The sequence below is a fragment of the Hesperophylax consimilis genome, chromosome 14 (assembly GCF_061612785.1).
Source record: "Hesperophylax consimilis isolate HC1 chromosome 14, BYU_Hcon_1.0, whole genome shotgun sequence".
Classification (NCBI taxonomy): domain Eukaryota; kingdom Metazoa; phylum Arthropoda; class Insecta; order Trichoptera; family Limnephilidae; genus Hesperophylax; species Hesperophylax consimilis.
The window spans coordinates 25621580-25637773 of NC_142849.1; the positions used below are offsets into that span (position 1 = coordinate 25621580).

Below are 16194 nucleotides of genomic sequence, written 5' to 3' on the forward strand. Positions count from 1 at the left end.
AATTAAATACATAAGTATTTTTAATTTCTTAAATATTTACACACTACACAGGAGGCCCTGGGAAAAATACTTTCCCCCTGGGCCTATATCATCTTTGAGGATGCTGTGTGGAGGACTTTTTAGGAATAGGGAGGAGAGAAAGTTCTGTAATGGAAAAGGTATGAGGAGTGGGTTGGAATCTAAGGGTCAGTAAATCCAAGAGTCCGGAAGGAGGTTAAAGAGTCTCCTTCAACAGACCTCTCACAATCTGAACCTCCATTCCGCTAATATCTGGACAAACTTAACCCCATGAACCCGGGAACTCCTGCTTAGTCACTTAACACGGCGAACTTTTTGGGGTGACCTATGGCAAATATTTGTTACGGGAACCCATACCCGCCTCACAAATTGAATTTCTTCTGGAATATTTCAGTGTAATTGTAATTTTCGATGTTTTTTTTAATGCCTATTAGATTTAATTTTTTTTATAATGTTTGTACTTGTTACATTATATGGGATATTAATATTTTTATGGTCAGGATTGCCCCGGAACAAACGGAAAACCACGCGGCGCATAAACGCATTACTGAGAATTTACCATAGTTATAAAATGTTCTATGTAAGTTTTACAAATATAATATTTGTTTAAGTGGATAAAAAAACAGACAATATTGAAAAAAAGTATTTATCTTTTTCGAAATCAATTTTTTTATCCCTTAAATACATCAAAGGTGTTTTTTTAAACTTCATGCGAAATATGAATACTTTTTTTTTTGAATTATAGTTCTTTCGATTGATACCAAAAACCAAAAGCAGTCTTTCTGAAATGGTAAAAGTTGCAGGCATTCAAAGCTATGCGGGTAAAAAAAGGTTATTTTGCGAAATAACAGTATAAAGGTGCGCTAACACTTCAATTAGACGGGTTCTTTGAGAATAATATTTCCTTATACATTTACAGATGTGAAGAAAAAAAATTGTCTACGAATACAAAATATAGTCGGGATGAGTGTACAATGGACTTTATTATGACTGAGTTGATCGGAAGTTGCAATTTTCGCGTGTGTGAAAGTTGTAAACGTGGTAAATTATTAAGTTAACAGCCACGTATAAGAAAGTAAATTATTATTTTTGGTATTATTTCAAGGAGATAAGCAGGTAATATGCGTTATGTTTTAGTGGGGAGCTTAATTAATATAATTTGAAGACGACCAGTGTCAATTAATTTGCAGTGATAAATAATATTCAAATCGATAACACCTATTTTGCGTTTGCTCTAATTTTTTAAAAGGTCATTGTTCACTTCTGAATAATTCACGTTAGCCAAATCGAAAGTATATCTAACTTCATACGTATTTTTAGGCTTTCAATGGGGAAAATTGTGCCAACCACTGTCAACTTGAATGATAGATTTTATTTATAAATAAATTTAGCGTTAAACTTGATAAGTGTTTGTTTGGTTTTCAATGAGAAAAATTATCCCAGCCACTGTCAAACTTTATATGTGTTTGTTTGGCATTCACAGGGAATAATTTTCCTAACCACTGCCAACTTGATTGACACATTTTATTTATAAATAAATATCTACCACAAAATTCCAAAAAATAAACATACGCTCTCGTAAAAAAACATTATTTTCAAATCCATCTGCTTAACTTCTTCGTATTATTAGAGTTGATGGTGGATGGTTGACCTGGGCTTTGTCCAGATGGTTCAAAAGACGCACCACCTACAATACACACATTCCCAATTAGCAAAAACATAATTATGCGTCAAAGGAGCAAAATAAAGGGTATGAAATCATTTTTTACAATTCATATTAATTTTTAAATTTTTATTGGTGAACATTTTTTTTCAATCGACTACCTGAAGAAATTAGAAACATTAATAATAACATCCAAATAATAAACACCGTGAAAAAATATTTTTAAGACAAACTTACAAAAAATAAAAATGTTTCCAATTGAATTAATCTTAAGAATAACTCATCTCAATTAGTTTCCTTAAGTAACATTCCATTCTTCAAATAAGTTTTAAAATCATTTTATTTTTAATTACCTACATACTGTTATAAAACGATGTACACTCCATTTCCAGCCACAAGCTAATGCTTCTATGGAAGAGGGGTCTTGAAATATTTGTAACAAATAAACAAAAATGTACTTATATAATAAAAAATAAAAAAATTAAAAAATAAATATATATATATATATCTAAATAAATCGAAGTTTATTTTGTTTCCAATAATCTTAATATAATATAACTAGGGGTACCTACGTAAATTTCATTTTTACGAAATAGATGCGATAAAAGCGAAATCTGCATTTTATTTGCGATAAAAGCGAAATTTGAAAATTAAATACTTTTGCACCTTTTTATACGTTACGTGCTTTCAAATGTTGATCAGACGCGCTAACAACTCTGTTCAAAACAGACAGAGACGGCTATTTTATCAACCGAAAATTCTATCGATCACAGCATGATGTTGAAGACAGCAGCTCAAAAGAGCTTGGATAAATTGTTGGTACACATGGGGGGCCGAATCCAACAAATGAGTGCTACAAGCACATTGGCAGATTATTTTGTCCATCGGAAGCAGCAAATGTGCCCTCTTCTTCTGTCAATTCAAATTCCATAGTGGAAAGCTTCGCAAAAATTCCGTTTTTTAAAAGTGTACCACAAGAAGAACTAATTGACGGGTACTCTCATTTTCACAGACAATTACTTCGATTGGTCGGCCAAGAAGCTCATGTGGATGTAATGCACGTTTTAGTTACATCAAAATCTTGCTACCCTGGATTTGCAAAAGCAGCTATTCAATGTCTCAATTGCCCTGTCAATAGTGTTGATGCCGAGAGGTACTTTAGTATCTACAACATTGTCGTTACTGATCCGCAGGCAAACAATGAAAGATGAAAATGTAGAAAGTACAACAATGCTAGCCTTTAATTGAGTTTTTAACACTGTATTTTTTTTTGCGAAATAAATGCGAAATTTTCTATTTTGGGTTTTTTTAAATGCGAAATCACGATTTTTTATTTGCGAAATTTACGTACCCCTAAATATAACGTTTTTTTTTACATGATTTATTAAGATATTATTTATTACGAAGCTAGTATTATAGTAGTGGAGATTTGACGTATTATCTATGTTATGTACAATAGTTTTAGGTATAGGTATAAACGTGCAAAGATGCTTAAAGTTATTTTTAGGTAGGCGACACATTACGCTATACGCATCATGACTTGGCCATTTCAGCATATCGCTCGCCATACACTACCAATGGGAATGTATTGCGAGCAATATGCTGAAATAAAAAACCAAAGATATAGCGTGGTCTGTCACAAGTTTTAACGAGTAAGCTAAAAGAAAAAGTAAGCTTTTATATAACATAGAGTTTAGGAATACCAATTTTAACTTAAATTTATTAGAAAAACTCAAATTCACAAAATTAAATAAAAAATAAGAGCATTAAAACAAATCAAAAAAAAAATTATGGAAACAATTTTTTTTATTAGTAAAAATATAAATAATACTTTGCCTATTTTAACCATATAATTATCTTGATTAATTTTTGTTTTATTACCCCGGGTTGAGTAACTCCTTCTTTATCCAACTTTTCGGACAGTATAATAATAATATTTGGCTAATTTATATAGCGCCGTTTTCGTGAGAAATCACCTCAAGGGCGCTGTACAAATATATTTCTTAAATAGTTAATACTAGAACTACTGACTTATCTCTAAGACTTATAACTAGGGACTTACGACTAAGGCCTATAACTACTATCTCAACGACATATATACAAGTATTTACATATTTAGCAACTTACAACTAAAATTAATATTAACAATCTAGTCTTACTAACGACAGAAGAAGAAGGAAGTTCTATTATATTAGGGTGTTTTATTGTTAGCTGGATATATATCTTAAATGAATGAATAAAATCAATCGTCAATCTTAAACGCATTTAGATGGTTCATCTACCAACAATTAAACCGATTGACTTGTTATGTTCCCGCTGATATTGTCCACTGTCCATTGGTAGGCAAGTCAATAGCAAAATTGAATGAACGGAATCGCTAGATAATGTAACAATTACGGTATAAAAATATGAAAAAAAATATTTGGATAGAATGACGGATTTATGGAAATGAGTGTCTGTAAAAGTGAGTTTTTAGTTTGGATCTAAATTCTGTTGGGCTGGTTATACATCTCAATTCCATAGGAAATTTATTCCAAGCCTTAGGGCCGGAAACTCTGAATGCACGATCACCAAACTTAGTGTTCGTATTTTGCGTAGGCTCTTTCAACCTTCCAATTGCAGATGATGTCGCTGATCTTGTATCATAGTGTTCATCAGGGTAAATATGTAATATGCTAAAAATAAATCACGATAATACTTTGGGCCGTGAAATACTGAAATCATTCGTAAGGCATTCTTTAAAATGGTTCCTAAAATTTCAAAAATTAGTGTTCAACTATTGTATACTTGTTCGCAATTGTCCAGCCAATGCGTTGCAAGCCGCTGAGAGTCGGGACGAGGCTAAAGGTAGGATCGCACTGGGTCGACGTACGCTACGTAAGGAACGCAAATAATGGAAATAGATCCGTTAGAAACACACGTTTCACACGCAACGTAAACCAACGCTTCAATAGCTGAGCCGATCTGTCAGCAGATCTGCTGTCCAGATCGGCGTGGGACGGGTAATATGGAGGGGGTGGCCGTTACGCCTCCAACGAGTAGATTTCACATCTTTGTCTGGTATATCTTTTCGTTTAGGGTGATGTTTTTTTTTGACGTAGTGATTTGATAGTTGATTGAAGAGCAGCTGGCTTGACATGAATTTACTATAGATTAGAAATTAATAAAAATGATTTTGCATTTAATCACAAATGAAGCAGTCCTCTTCAGCAGCTCACCACACGTAGCGGCAGGCTGGAGGAGCAGGTGCAGGAGACAACAAGAACAACAAGAATTGCTATGATCGTTACCTACATATTGTGTTGATATTAAATCAAAATATTCTATAATATATTTTTTTCAATATTATTCCCATTGTACCCATTTTGGTTTTACCATAACATTTCCTTTTCCCTTATGTGTTATTATTTGTTTTTCAAAATATTATTTTGTTATTCTTACATAAATCATGTACGAATCCCATAATACGGGCATGATTCCAGTATGGTAGTTGAGGAAATCACCGAAATTTTAATGTGTTAAAATTTATAAAATAAATAAATAATAATGAATGGCAATTGTACCATAGAAAACTGCCAGTCTGGTGCAAAACTGGTGCCAATAATTTACTTCCAAAGACGTGTATTTAATTTTCTTATGTTACATTCAAAGGCGATGTGAAGCTCATCAAATTTTGCTTTGCTCATATGGAAGTACATGAAGAATCGTTCGTCATTAGATTCTTATTCCTTTACCATAGCATGTAAATCTCCGAACGTTTATTCTGTTTAGTTATTTCATGAACCCAAAGTGTTTTTCTCACTTTTGTATTTTTTTAATGTCAATTTAAAAATAATAAACTAAGTTAATCGCCCTCAAATTCACTCTCTGAATCGCAAGACATGACAAAGCTAAAGAATTGCGTCTGCCGACAAGTGAAAAATAACATAAAATAAAATAAGTCAAATGTGGTCAAATCAACTGACGCACCTGCGCACCTCGTACCAGAGACCTCCTGTCACCACCTGTCACGCGGTCATATACGTAGAGCCAGCGTGCACGTGGAACTGGGAACGTAGTAATGAGTGTATCGCGTACGTCGACCCAGTGTGTCTTTACCTTAATGGTATGGCGTGGCGTCTACTAGTGCGATGTTCCCTGGGAACTATTAGAGTGGACGCTCTTCAACAATAAACTCTGTGGTTTGCTGTTTTCTCTATCCCTCAGCCAAGTGGTGGAGTAGGTAGCACCCAAAACTACTATCCTCATGATATTAGCTTAAATACTTACATTTCATTTCAGTATTTTACTTCTTTTTTTAAGTTACCATTTACTGAATAAATGGAATTTCTATAGTTTTAAAAGCCCATAAGACCGAAAAATGCATGGGGTCGTCGGAAGACCACTTGGTTACATACGTTTTGTTTGGCGTCTTGGCTTGTCAAGAGTTAAAAAAAATTGTGGCTATGTCTTAAAATACAGGGTTTTAAATCGAAAAAAAAACACAATATAGCAGGTTATCTAGAATGCTTGAATCAGCCTTTTTCGCTAGTTTAGCTGGGGTTCATGCCAACTATCATTTTTTGTTTATTGATGCCGCAACGAAAAAAAATTACAAACGTTTAAATTTAAGTTAAAATGATTTCATATTGTGTCATGACTTCGTGCTCTTCAATAACATCTGGACATAGATAAAAAGTGGATTATTGCTATAAAAAGAGATAAAAAAGAACCGATAAATATTTATCGTATTCCCAATAAACATTTTGTTCTTCAGACTATGTGTGATATCTCTGGAATATGATCTTACCGTAAGTATATAGTCTATTTTGAGCAAATCGATAGTTTATAAATAAGCAGGATTTAGTAAATAAATATCTTAACCTCACTTTTCAACTCGTAACTCTTGTACGCCGCCGATCTGAAATCAATACTTATTGTTATTCTGTTAAAGCGTGTTTAGATACATACGATAATAGGAAAACAATCTAAAATAATTTGACGTTATAAACAAATAACTGAGTCTTCCTTAACCCTTTCACACCCACATTATTGTTTTCACATATATAAAAATACCTTAAAAATTTATTAGAAAATTTTGGTATTTAATTTTTTTTTTGAAATTATTCTATCTTAATTTGGATTAACATTGGACGTCAGAGGGTGACTGAACGGGAGTCCGCACAAGACTGTAGATTTGGGCGCCGGTTCCAAACCGTGTCTTCAACCGATGAGAATGCTCCTTTACGGCCGATGATGATGATAGATAGATAGTAAAAATCTGCCTCCCGCACCCAGTACTTGGTGAATGTTGGGCACTGGGTGTGCTTTCTTCTCTGCTCGCTCCTGGCGTTGGCGGTTTTCCAGAGGAGGGCCGGCTGATCTTGAGGAGGTAACACCAGAAGGTTTGGAGCAGAAGACTTGGCGAGGTGAGGCAGATGGTGGGCAGGAGTCACTTGTTGATAAATAAAACGCTTGGTTTCGGTGGTAAAGATGAACTAATTTTTATTTTTTTATGTGGCTGCTTATATGCAATAAGCATCACTCGCACCCGACATTGGGCTGCGAGTCAAAAAGTGGTGGGGGATTCTATCCGCGCCAGTAATGTGTTTATATGCCCCGGCAAAATGTCGCATATTCATTTTGCCGGTAGCATAGCCGAAGGTAGACGCTTGAATTTGCAAGTTTGAAAAGATTTTGAAGGCTTACATGAATAACAATTACATAGTTTAAATGCATAGTAGTTATAAGAATGTGTATCTTGACAACTAGATTTTTAGTTGGCCAAGATACGACAGAAAATAAGAAAAGTTTGTAAATAAAAGTGTTAAAATGATCTTGAAGCGATCAAATTTGTTAAATATCGTTAAGTTAGCATTTTTCCCTGGTCCCCCGTAACATAGCGCTCAGAAAGAGATAAGATTCACTATGCTACGAGGTTCCTGAATTTTTGTACACGCAAAAAAGGTAAAAAATATTGTACAAAAATGGTTATACATATGTGTGAAAAACAGCTTTTTTAATATCTCCTCAGTGATAGTACATAGCAAATAGTGTTTATTTTACTACCGCCGAGGAGATGTACAAGTAAAATATAGACATTTGCAACATTTAAAAATTGATTTTTCCTTGTAAATTTTACATAGAAAAATGTTGAACATCGATCCGCTCGGCAGTGATAAGCGCGCGATGCGGTATCGACGCCGTTCGGAGACAAAGTTTTCAAGCCGCCTTGGCCGAAAATGGGAACAAAATGACCAGTGGCGGGGAGTGGTGATTTCGCCAGTGGCGTGGGGTTGGCACATTTTATAAATGTAAAACATATTTTTATGAAATTAAATAATGTGGCCAACTACGTCCGTTACAGAGGGTATTTTTTAAATAGTAAGGTAAAATAAACATAACGCAAAAGTAATAAAATAACTGTTTCATGTCAAAAATGCACATTTACAATGTATTGATAATCTCTAAGGTACAAATAAATAACATTTGAACAAAAATTCATTCAGAAATAAATAAATAATCTAGGATAATAATAAAATTCGGCATACTAGTCGAAAACATGTCCGTCGCTACCAGTGTTAATTTTAATGAAAATTGAAATTCATTTACTATATTATAGCAAATGACTGTGAACATTGAATTGAACTGATGTTATTATTATATAATACATAGATGCGTTAAAATATTTTTAATTCGAATAAAAAATATTGATATCTCACCTTAAATTAAGTAATCGATGGCGGCAGAAATTCGATGGAACTCACAATCAGCAGATGACAAAATATTTAACAAAAATATGGCTTTTCTAAATCACTACCGTTACGGTAAATTTGAATTAACACTGGGGCTGAAAGAGTTAATTACTTTTTGATTAATTTATATTTCTCAATTATTTTTTCAACTCCTTGACACTCCAACTAACATACCTCTTCAAACACAAAACTACTTTTGACAATATCCAAACTGCTCTTGATACTAGAACCAAAGGACATAATTTCTTACAAATCCCTTTCGCTAAAACAACTTTTGGCCAGAGAAATTTTAGATATTTTGCAACAAGGCTATATAATGCTCTCCCACTAGCCATTAGACTGAACGATTTTTTTTTTAAATATAAAACAGACATCAAGTCTTGGATCATCAGCCAAGACAGATCCATGATCAAAAATTTTATAAAAATCCCTACATAAGTATGTACTCCAACTAGATGCTGATTAACAAATTTATCATTTATTATTTATATATTATTCATATATTGAATATTTTCTCGGGTAAGAAATAAGCCCCCATAGCTCAGTGGTCAGAGCTTTCGACCGGAAATCGAATGGACACGGGTTCGAGTCCCGTTGGCGTCATGTATTTTTTATCAGGAGATTTTTTCAATGTGGATGAGTGTTTCAGGCGAACAATTATTGCTTATAAAAATAATTGTTATCCTTTGTGCTATGCATAAGTAAAATCTTGTCTTTAAAACATTAATTTATCAAAAAAATAATAATTAATATTTATTATTTATTATTTTGTATCTTTTTCACAATGTCATTTAATGTAATGAAATATTTTATGTATCAAAAAATATGTAAACATTAATTCATGTATCAAATACGTCTGTCTCGACACAGGTTTATCCTAGTGAGACAGACTTCGAAAAAATAAACCTGTAAAAAAACTTTATATTGATAAAAAAAAAATAAAAATAAAAAAACCACTTAATATTTTTTTTATTCCTTTAAAACCTTTGAAAGTATCTTCAATATTACATAGCTGTCATGTCATGCAAATGATCTCCGACCACACTAGCGCCATCTGCTTCGATCTTTTCAGATTACCTGCCTTTGTATGGAAAGAGTTCAATAGCGTTTTAAGCTGCAATGCTCTCACTAAAAATATCTTCAGTATGACATAGCTGTCATGTAATGCAAATGACCTCCGACCACACAAGCGCCATCTGCTTCGAGCTTTTCAGATTACCTGCCTTTGAATGGAAAGAGTTCAATAGGGTTTTAAGCTGGAATGCTCTCACTAAAAATATCTTCAGTATAACATAGCTGTCATGTCATGCAAATGACCTCCGACCACACAAGCGCCATCTGTTTTGAGCTTTCCAGATTACCCGTCTTTGTATGGAAGAAGTTCAATAGGGTTTCAAGCTGCAATGCTCTCATTAAAAGAAACGTTAAATGTCATCCGTTTCAGATTGATAAGCTTCTTATTAGCTCATATAGATTTAAAAATAATATATGTTGAAACAATGTTATATACATAGTTCATTTGCACTTCGTTCCAGAGTGATAGATACTTTCAGAATCGCCCTTATGAAGGACCACTATTCAGAATCGAAACTTTGATACAAATGGTAACAACCGTGAAGTGCCAGTTCCTCAACCTAGTATTTTTCCTATATCTTACTCCTTCCCATTGGTTCAGCCTCAGACTATACCTAAAATGAAAGATACCAACCAGTTTCGGGCAGTTGTAAATCTTCTTACAAATAGAATAATCGTGTCATAAAATGAAAACTTAAAAAAAATATGTTGCATAAAATAGGTGAGATTGTAATTTTATTACTAAACCTGAAGAAATAAATGCGTATTAAATTATTAAAATAACCTTTTCTTTGTTTATTTAATTCCTCTTTAAAATAAATGTAAATAAAACGTATTGAAACCTTTGTATCAGTTACATTTATGGTCTTATTATTTTAAAATAATATCATGAGTAAGTTATAATATTCCAATAGCGTAAAGTTTTAGGGAAAACCACTTTGACACTAATTCCCAGAAACGTTCACAGAGAAACAGCAGTATTTGGGTCGAAGGTACACACCACAACATTATTAACGAATGTCACTTAGTTTGAGGGTGATAAGCTTGTAAGGGTAATTAATATTCACTAAACAGCAATTAGCAATAACTAACTAGCAATAACTGCAAAACAATTACACACTATTACTAAAGTTATCTCTGTTTCTACTGCGGATGAGTTCTTTTAGTCTGTTACGTAATACAGTCACCCTACGTAATAGAGTCACCTTAAATCAAAAAGGATGGTTACATGCAGCAATGGTCACCGCACCATGCCAAAGGTCCACGGCATGCACAGTACACGTGTTACCCCTTCCACCAAGTAAGTGGTCAAAGCAAACACCGCCAGCGGCCCGCTTGCCGCGCGGCACCCGGCAGTCTAGACCCGTCCTTGGTCATAACAACAGTGTCTCTCGCGAAAGCGAACTACACGCCAACATGTCGTGCATAATTACGCGATATTAGACGCGATCTCGTTCCAGTTTTCTAACTAGATGCATTGCGCTACCGATTTCCAATCATGTTTATTATCTCGGCTCGAACTAAACTCACTGGAGTCTCGTTTCCGGGTAAATTCCGAGTGCATATCATCACCTCAACAGTACCGCCGCCCTTGCAGGCGCGGGCCATTACCAGCTCGATGCGTCATGCCACCACCCATCATCAGAACTTGGAAACCCGTAAGCTTTCTCGACATACCCTTTCTTGTGTTCAATAGTTAACTTCATGTAAAATCCACGCTTCATCCGGTCGTCAAGTTATAGGGAGAGAGTGTAGATCTATGTCAACCCTGTATTTCTTGAGATGATTAATATACCTTGTGCCTTTCTACTCATGTGTTATTATTGTGTGTTGACCTTTCCAACCTCCTAACCGATGGACGAGCTGATGATCAAAGAAGCTGCTCACCCCTGATAGTACACGAGTCTCATCTGCTTACCTTTTTACTGAGCTAGCTAATACATAACCTGGTTCGATTCCGGGTTTATCCATATGTTAGCAAGTCATATGTCAAAATTTTAATTTAATGACTACTTCTGAGGTCTAGCATAGACGATCGATAAAGACCTAGACTATACGATTATTGACTAATTTCGTTATCAGTGGTAAGTTAGCGATATTTGCGAGCACGTTCGACGATCGATAAGAAAAATTCCGACTGAAAAATTCGCGGTCTCCGTAGTATCATATTGGCTTCAGTTAACTATCAATACACACATCTTTATTAATAATGTCATTCATTACGCCATTGTTTTAGGATCGCGGAAACGTTCAAGTGTTCACTTAATAATTTCTGGATAAAGACTTCATTAAGAAATTAAACTCCATTTCAGTGTCAAAGGGTAAATGTGAGCTGCCAATGAATATTAAGGTTAGTATTTCAATTCAATTATCGGCAAGCAAAATATTCTCATTGCTCATATGCTCTGAGCTCACGGCTCCCGTTCATGTGAGACGTTGTTAAATTGAGGTTATGGTGACGGGAAATGAGACTTGGATGTCCCACTATACCCCAGAATCCAAAAGGCAATCACTTCTGTAGCGGCATTCATCTTCCCCAGTCACCGAAAATTTCAAGACGACCCATTCAGTTGGAGAAGTCATGGCATCTGTTTTTTGGGAACGTAAGTATGTCCTTTTGGTGGATATTATGCCGAAATGGACTACCATTAATGCTGAGGATTACTGCAATACTGGAATGCTGACCCGGGGAGTCATGACACCACGCATGCCCTACACCGGGCGAGTTTCAAAGGAGCTGCTGACATCTTTTGGGTGAGATATTGTCACCCACCTACCCTATTCACCCGACATGGCGCCTTTGGACATCACCTTTTCACTAAAGTAAAGGAGTTTACGAAGGGAAACTTTTTTACAACGATCAGGTGGTCGAGGAACCTGTGAAGAAGTAGTTGAAAGAGCTGGTGTATTTCGAGTTTTTTTTTGCTATCTTTTTTATTCATGTTTTATTGTTGTTTTCATTTGATTTTAAAGTCTTATTGTAAAAACCCAATAAATAACATAATTTCATTAGTAAAAAACCTACATCTGAATTAATTATTGATCCGAAGGAAGGTCGGTGGCTGAGTTGACATCGCGTTTCTGTCGCACCCATGCATAGTGTGTTCAATTCCTCGGCTGGCTAAGTCTTCCATCACAACACAAGTAACATTATCAGCTTACTGTGGTGGTAACCGGAAATTTTCATATATTGTCAGGTTATTCGCAACCCGGGAATATTTTACTTTCTTTAAAAAAATAAAAAAAATTAAATATTTAATCATAAAAAATCAATTAAATTAAGTGCGGCCAAATGGTTAAGGTATTTACTTTTGAATTTTCCAACCTATAAAAGATGTTGGTGAATTAAAATAAATGTAGAATAAGTTGGGTATTTTAATTTATTTATTGCATCTCACTATACATACATAAATTACGTTTTTTCTCATAAAAATCAAACTCACTAAGACTTAGGACGGGTTGTTTCGGAGAATTTGAACAATTCATCAAATTTCAACGTTCATTTTCCAGTTCTGTGAAAGATTTTATCAAGTTCTGTTTTAATTTCAGTTTTATCAAGCAACTAGCCTATAATGATATAATAACAGAACTTGAACAGGACTTTCACTGAACCCGGAAATGAACGTTGAAATTTGATGAATTGTTCAAATTCTCCGAAACAACCCGTCCTAAGACTGTAAGACTGGAATAATCACAAACATAAAGTAATACCTACAACATACAAACACAAAATATTTCAAAAAGAAAAAAATGTATTTGAGTTACCAGGTGGGTAATTTAACAGTAGATTGTAACAATATTTGAACCATATATTCCTTGTTAAATATAGTAAAATTCGTGCCATCAAGTTGTAGCGAAAGCGAAATGAGAAATAAATATAAACGGAGCACAATGGGTACCTAGTACCTACCCTCACAGCCTTAAAGCGAGATGGGGCAACTTTGGCAATGAATGGCCCGGAACATTTATTACAAGAATCCGAATGTAACAGTTTTTCGGCACGGAACATCCTTTGTTGAAGAAAGTTTGTGCGTGTTGGGTCGATCTCGGAAAATCTTCAGAAAGCATTAATATTTCCTACAAGAATCATACGTGTATGTTGCTGCAATATAAAAGAAATTCATAAACTTGTTCGAATTGGGTTGCGATTAAGATTGGTATTGATGATTGGTTATTTTTGCAAGGTTTATATTGCTTTTTCATGTTGACTGAGAATTATTTATTTTTTTGCGAAATTCAAACCGGCTTTGTGACCAGTATCGTGATATTTTTTCCACAAACTGCCATGTGACACACAATAACACACAACTCAATCATTTTTTTACAATTTGGGAGGTGGGTTTGATACTGCCCCCCTGGAACTATTCATTGGATAACCAGCATCTCTGCCAAGAAATCACCAAGAGCTTCGCTACGTTTGGTGATTTGGCAGGGGCGCCCGGGTTCATCGGGTGAGGTGAGTTCGAGATGCGCCTACCCACCACCTGCATGAGATGTCAGATTGGGAGAGTCTGGTTTGGTGAGACCCTTTGACCTCTCCAACTGGCCTCTCGACACATCGCCTTGCAGGCAAAACAAAATATATTTATACCTTTTCCTTCTCGGAACTTCCTATCCTTTAAAATTCTTTTCACACAGCATCTCCAAAGATAACACAGGCCCTGAGGGAAATTAAATTGTTGGGTTAGTGTAAAAAAAAATGTTTAGTATATTTGCGACACCTTCCAGACTTAAATATACTCTTAGTATCGCCCTGGTGTAAGACCACTGTACCGTGTTCTATTACACGGAATGGACTGTAAACCAAATCAAAAAGGATGCGAAAATATAAATCACAATTGGGTTTGAAAATCACGGGAAATGTGGAATGATGGAAACAGCCTACCTTGAATTCCCATGAATCCCAGCAGTATGATTCTCGACGAACTGGCGCTGTACACAGGGCGAAAATTTCTTCCAAAACGAGATGATATTTTGCAAGCAAAGCACAAAGCATGTGTATATTCACGACGACACAACGATTGCAACTGCTTAACAATTGACTTGCGACAATTTACAGTGTAACTAAAATCATCTTCGACTTTCCAATGTGGGTAAGGCTGTTTTTTAAGGTAGAAAATGGATAGTAGGTATGATAGTCCATGATGGGAAATAATGGTAGGTATTATTCCAAAATGTTCCCCATTCAGAATTTACATTTTATTGAAATGTCTTTTGACATCTTTGGTGACAAGATCTGAATAGCATGGTGCTTCCACACATTTCTCTTCCATATCTCCTTCCCCTATCTACTACTCCTTCAGACTTTCGACATGTCCCATGAAAACATAAAAAAATAATTTTAAAATATGATAAACTATATGATATGTGATGTGATTTTTATTTACACCATAATTTTTAACGCCTTATTTTATGCAACAGATTTTCTAATGCATAAACGCGCCACGATTACATAAAACTTTTAAGGATAAACGTAACGTACGTTATAATCTACGTGGATAGTCAATTATTTTACGAAAATACACTTTTATATAATAGTTATGCTTCAAAATATTAAGACGAATTATTTATTTTTGCCCATACATTCACAATGTGAATATGAATAAATAGTTTTGTACGTATAAAAACTTAATTTTTTCAAGAAAAGACAAATGCGATAGTGGATTTAATAATCAAAACAATATTTTATCTGTATGCCTTTATTAAATAAATTGATTTTTTACATGTAGGTACAATTCTAGTTATTCATATCCTGTTTCCGGTATGTACATGAGTAAACAAATAATTAATTTAATTTTTTTTAAGAATAACTTCCAAAGAGTGTTTTTTTCCCAAAATGATATTCATTTAATTATATATGATATATTCACATACATAAAGATAGTTGCCAATAAGAACTACCAACATTGTCTTCATTTTTTCACCGCACATTTTTATTCACATACATAAAGATAGTTGCCAATAAAAATGTGCGGTGAAAAAATGAAGACAATGTTGGTAGTTCTTATTCGAAGTATGATACAGTTAAAAGTGACCGAGGGGGATAGGGTCCCCTTAGCTCAGTTGGTAGAGCAGTGTCCCGCAAAGACAAGGGTCCTGGGTTCGAGTCCTAGATGTGACCGTATCCTTTTCTGATTTTTCTGTTTCAAATTTTCGTTAAGAAATCGCTAATATTGTCTTCAATAATTCAAATTAAATATCCCTGACGAAGACTTAAAATGCAATTTTTATTAAATACTCTAAAAATACATACATTAGAAGATAGACGTAAAATAAACGATTTAACGTTCTTATTCATAATACTTAACTCTAAATTCGAATGTTGTGAACTCCTGCAACTTATAAACATACATACACCCACAGTAACAACACGACAAAATACAATATTCTACAGCAGCACACATAAGCGTAACTACATTGCCCACTCTCCGATACAACGACTTCACACCACGGGAAATCATTACTTGGGTGATGTTGACATATTCAATACCAACTTGGCAAGTTTTGTGGATCATTTAAAACATTTATTTCAACAATACTCCTGAACACATCATGTAAACCTACAAATAGCTGTAATTTTCTGTTTTTGTTTCTTGTGTTTGTATGACTTGTTGCATAGCTTTTATCAAATGTAATTTTATTCTTATTGTTTATGTTTAAAAGTATCTGTCAAATTAAAATTATACTACCAAATAAGTAAAAGCC

The 16194-nt window shown here is 34.4% G+C and overlaps 1 protein-coding gene across 1 annotated transcript in view; it reads right to left on the reverse strand.

Annotated features, from left to right (window-relative positions):
• Positions 1-1627: 1627 nt before the first annotated feature.
• The window catches only part of LOC149418107 (lachesin-like), a 394668-nt gene continuing 380101 nt past the window's right edge, over positions 1628-16194 (reverse strand). Inside the window, exon 10 of the mRNA XM_089639892.1 lies at positions 1628-1705. Within this exon, the coding sequence (XP_089496018.1) occupies positions 1628-1705 (78 nt within the window). The remainder of the gene's footprint in view (positions 1706-16194) is intronic.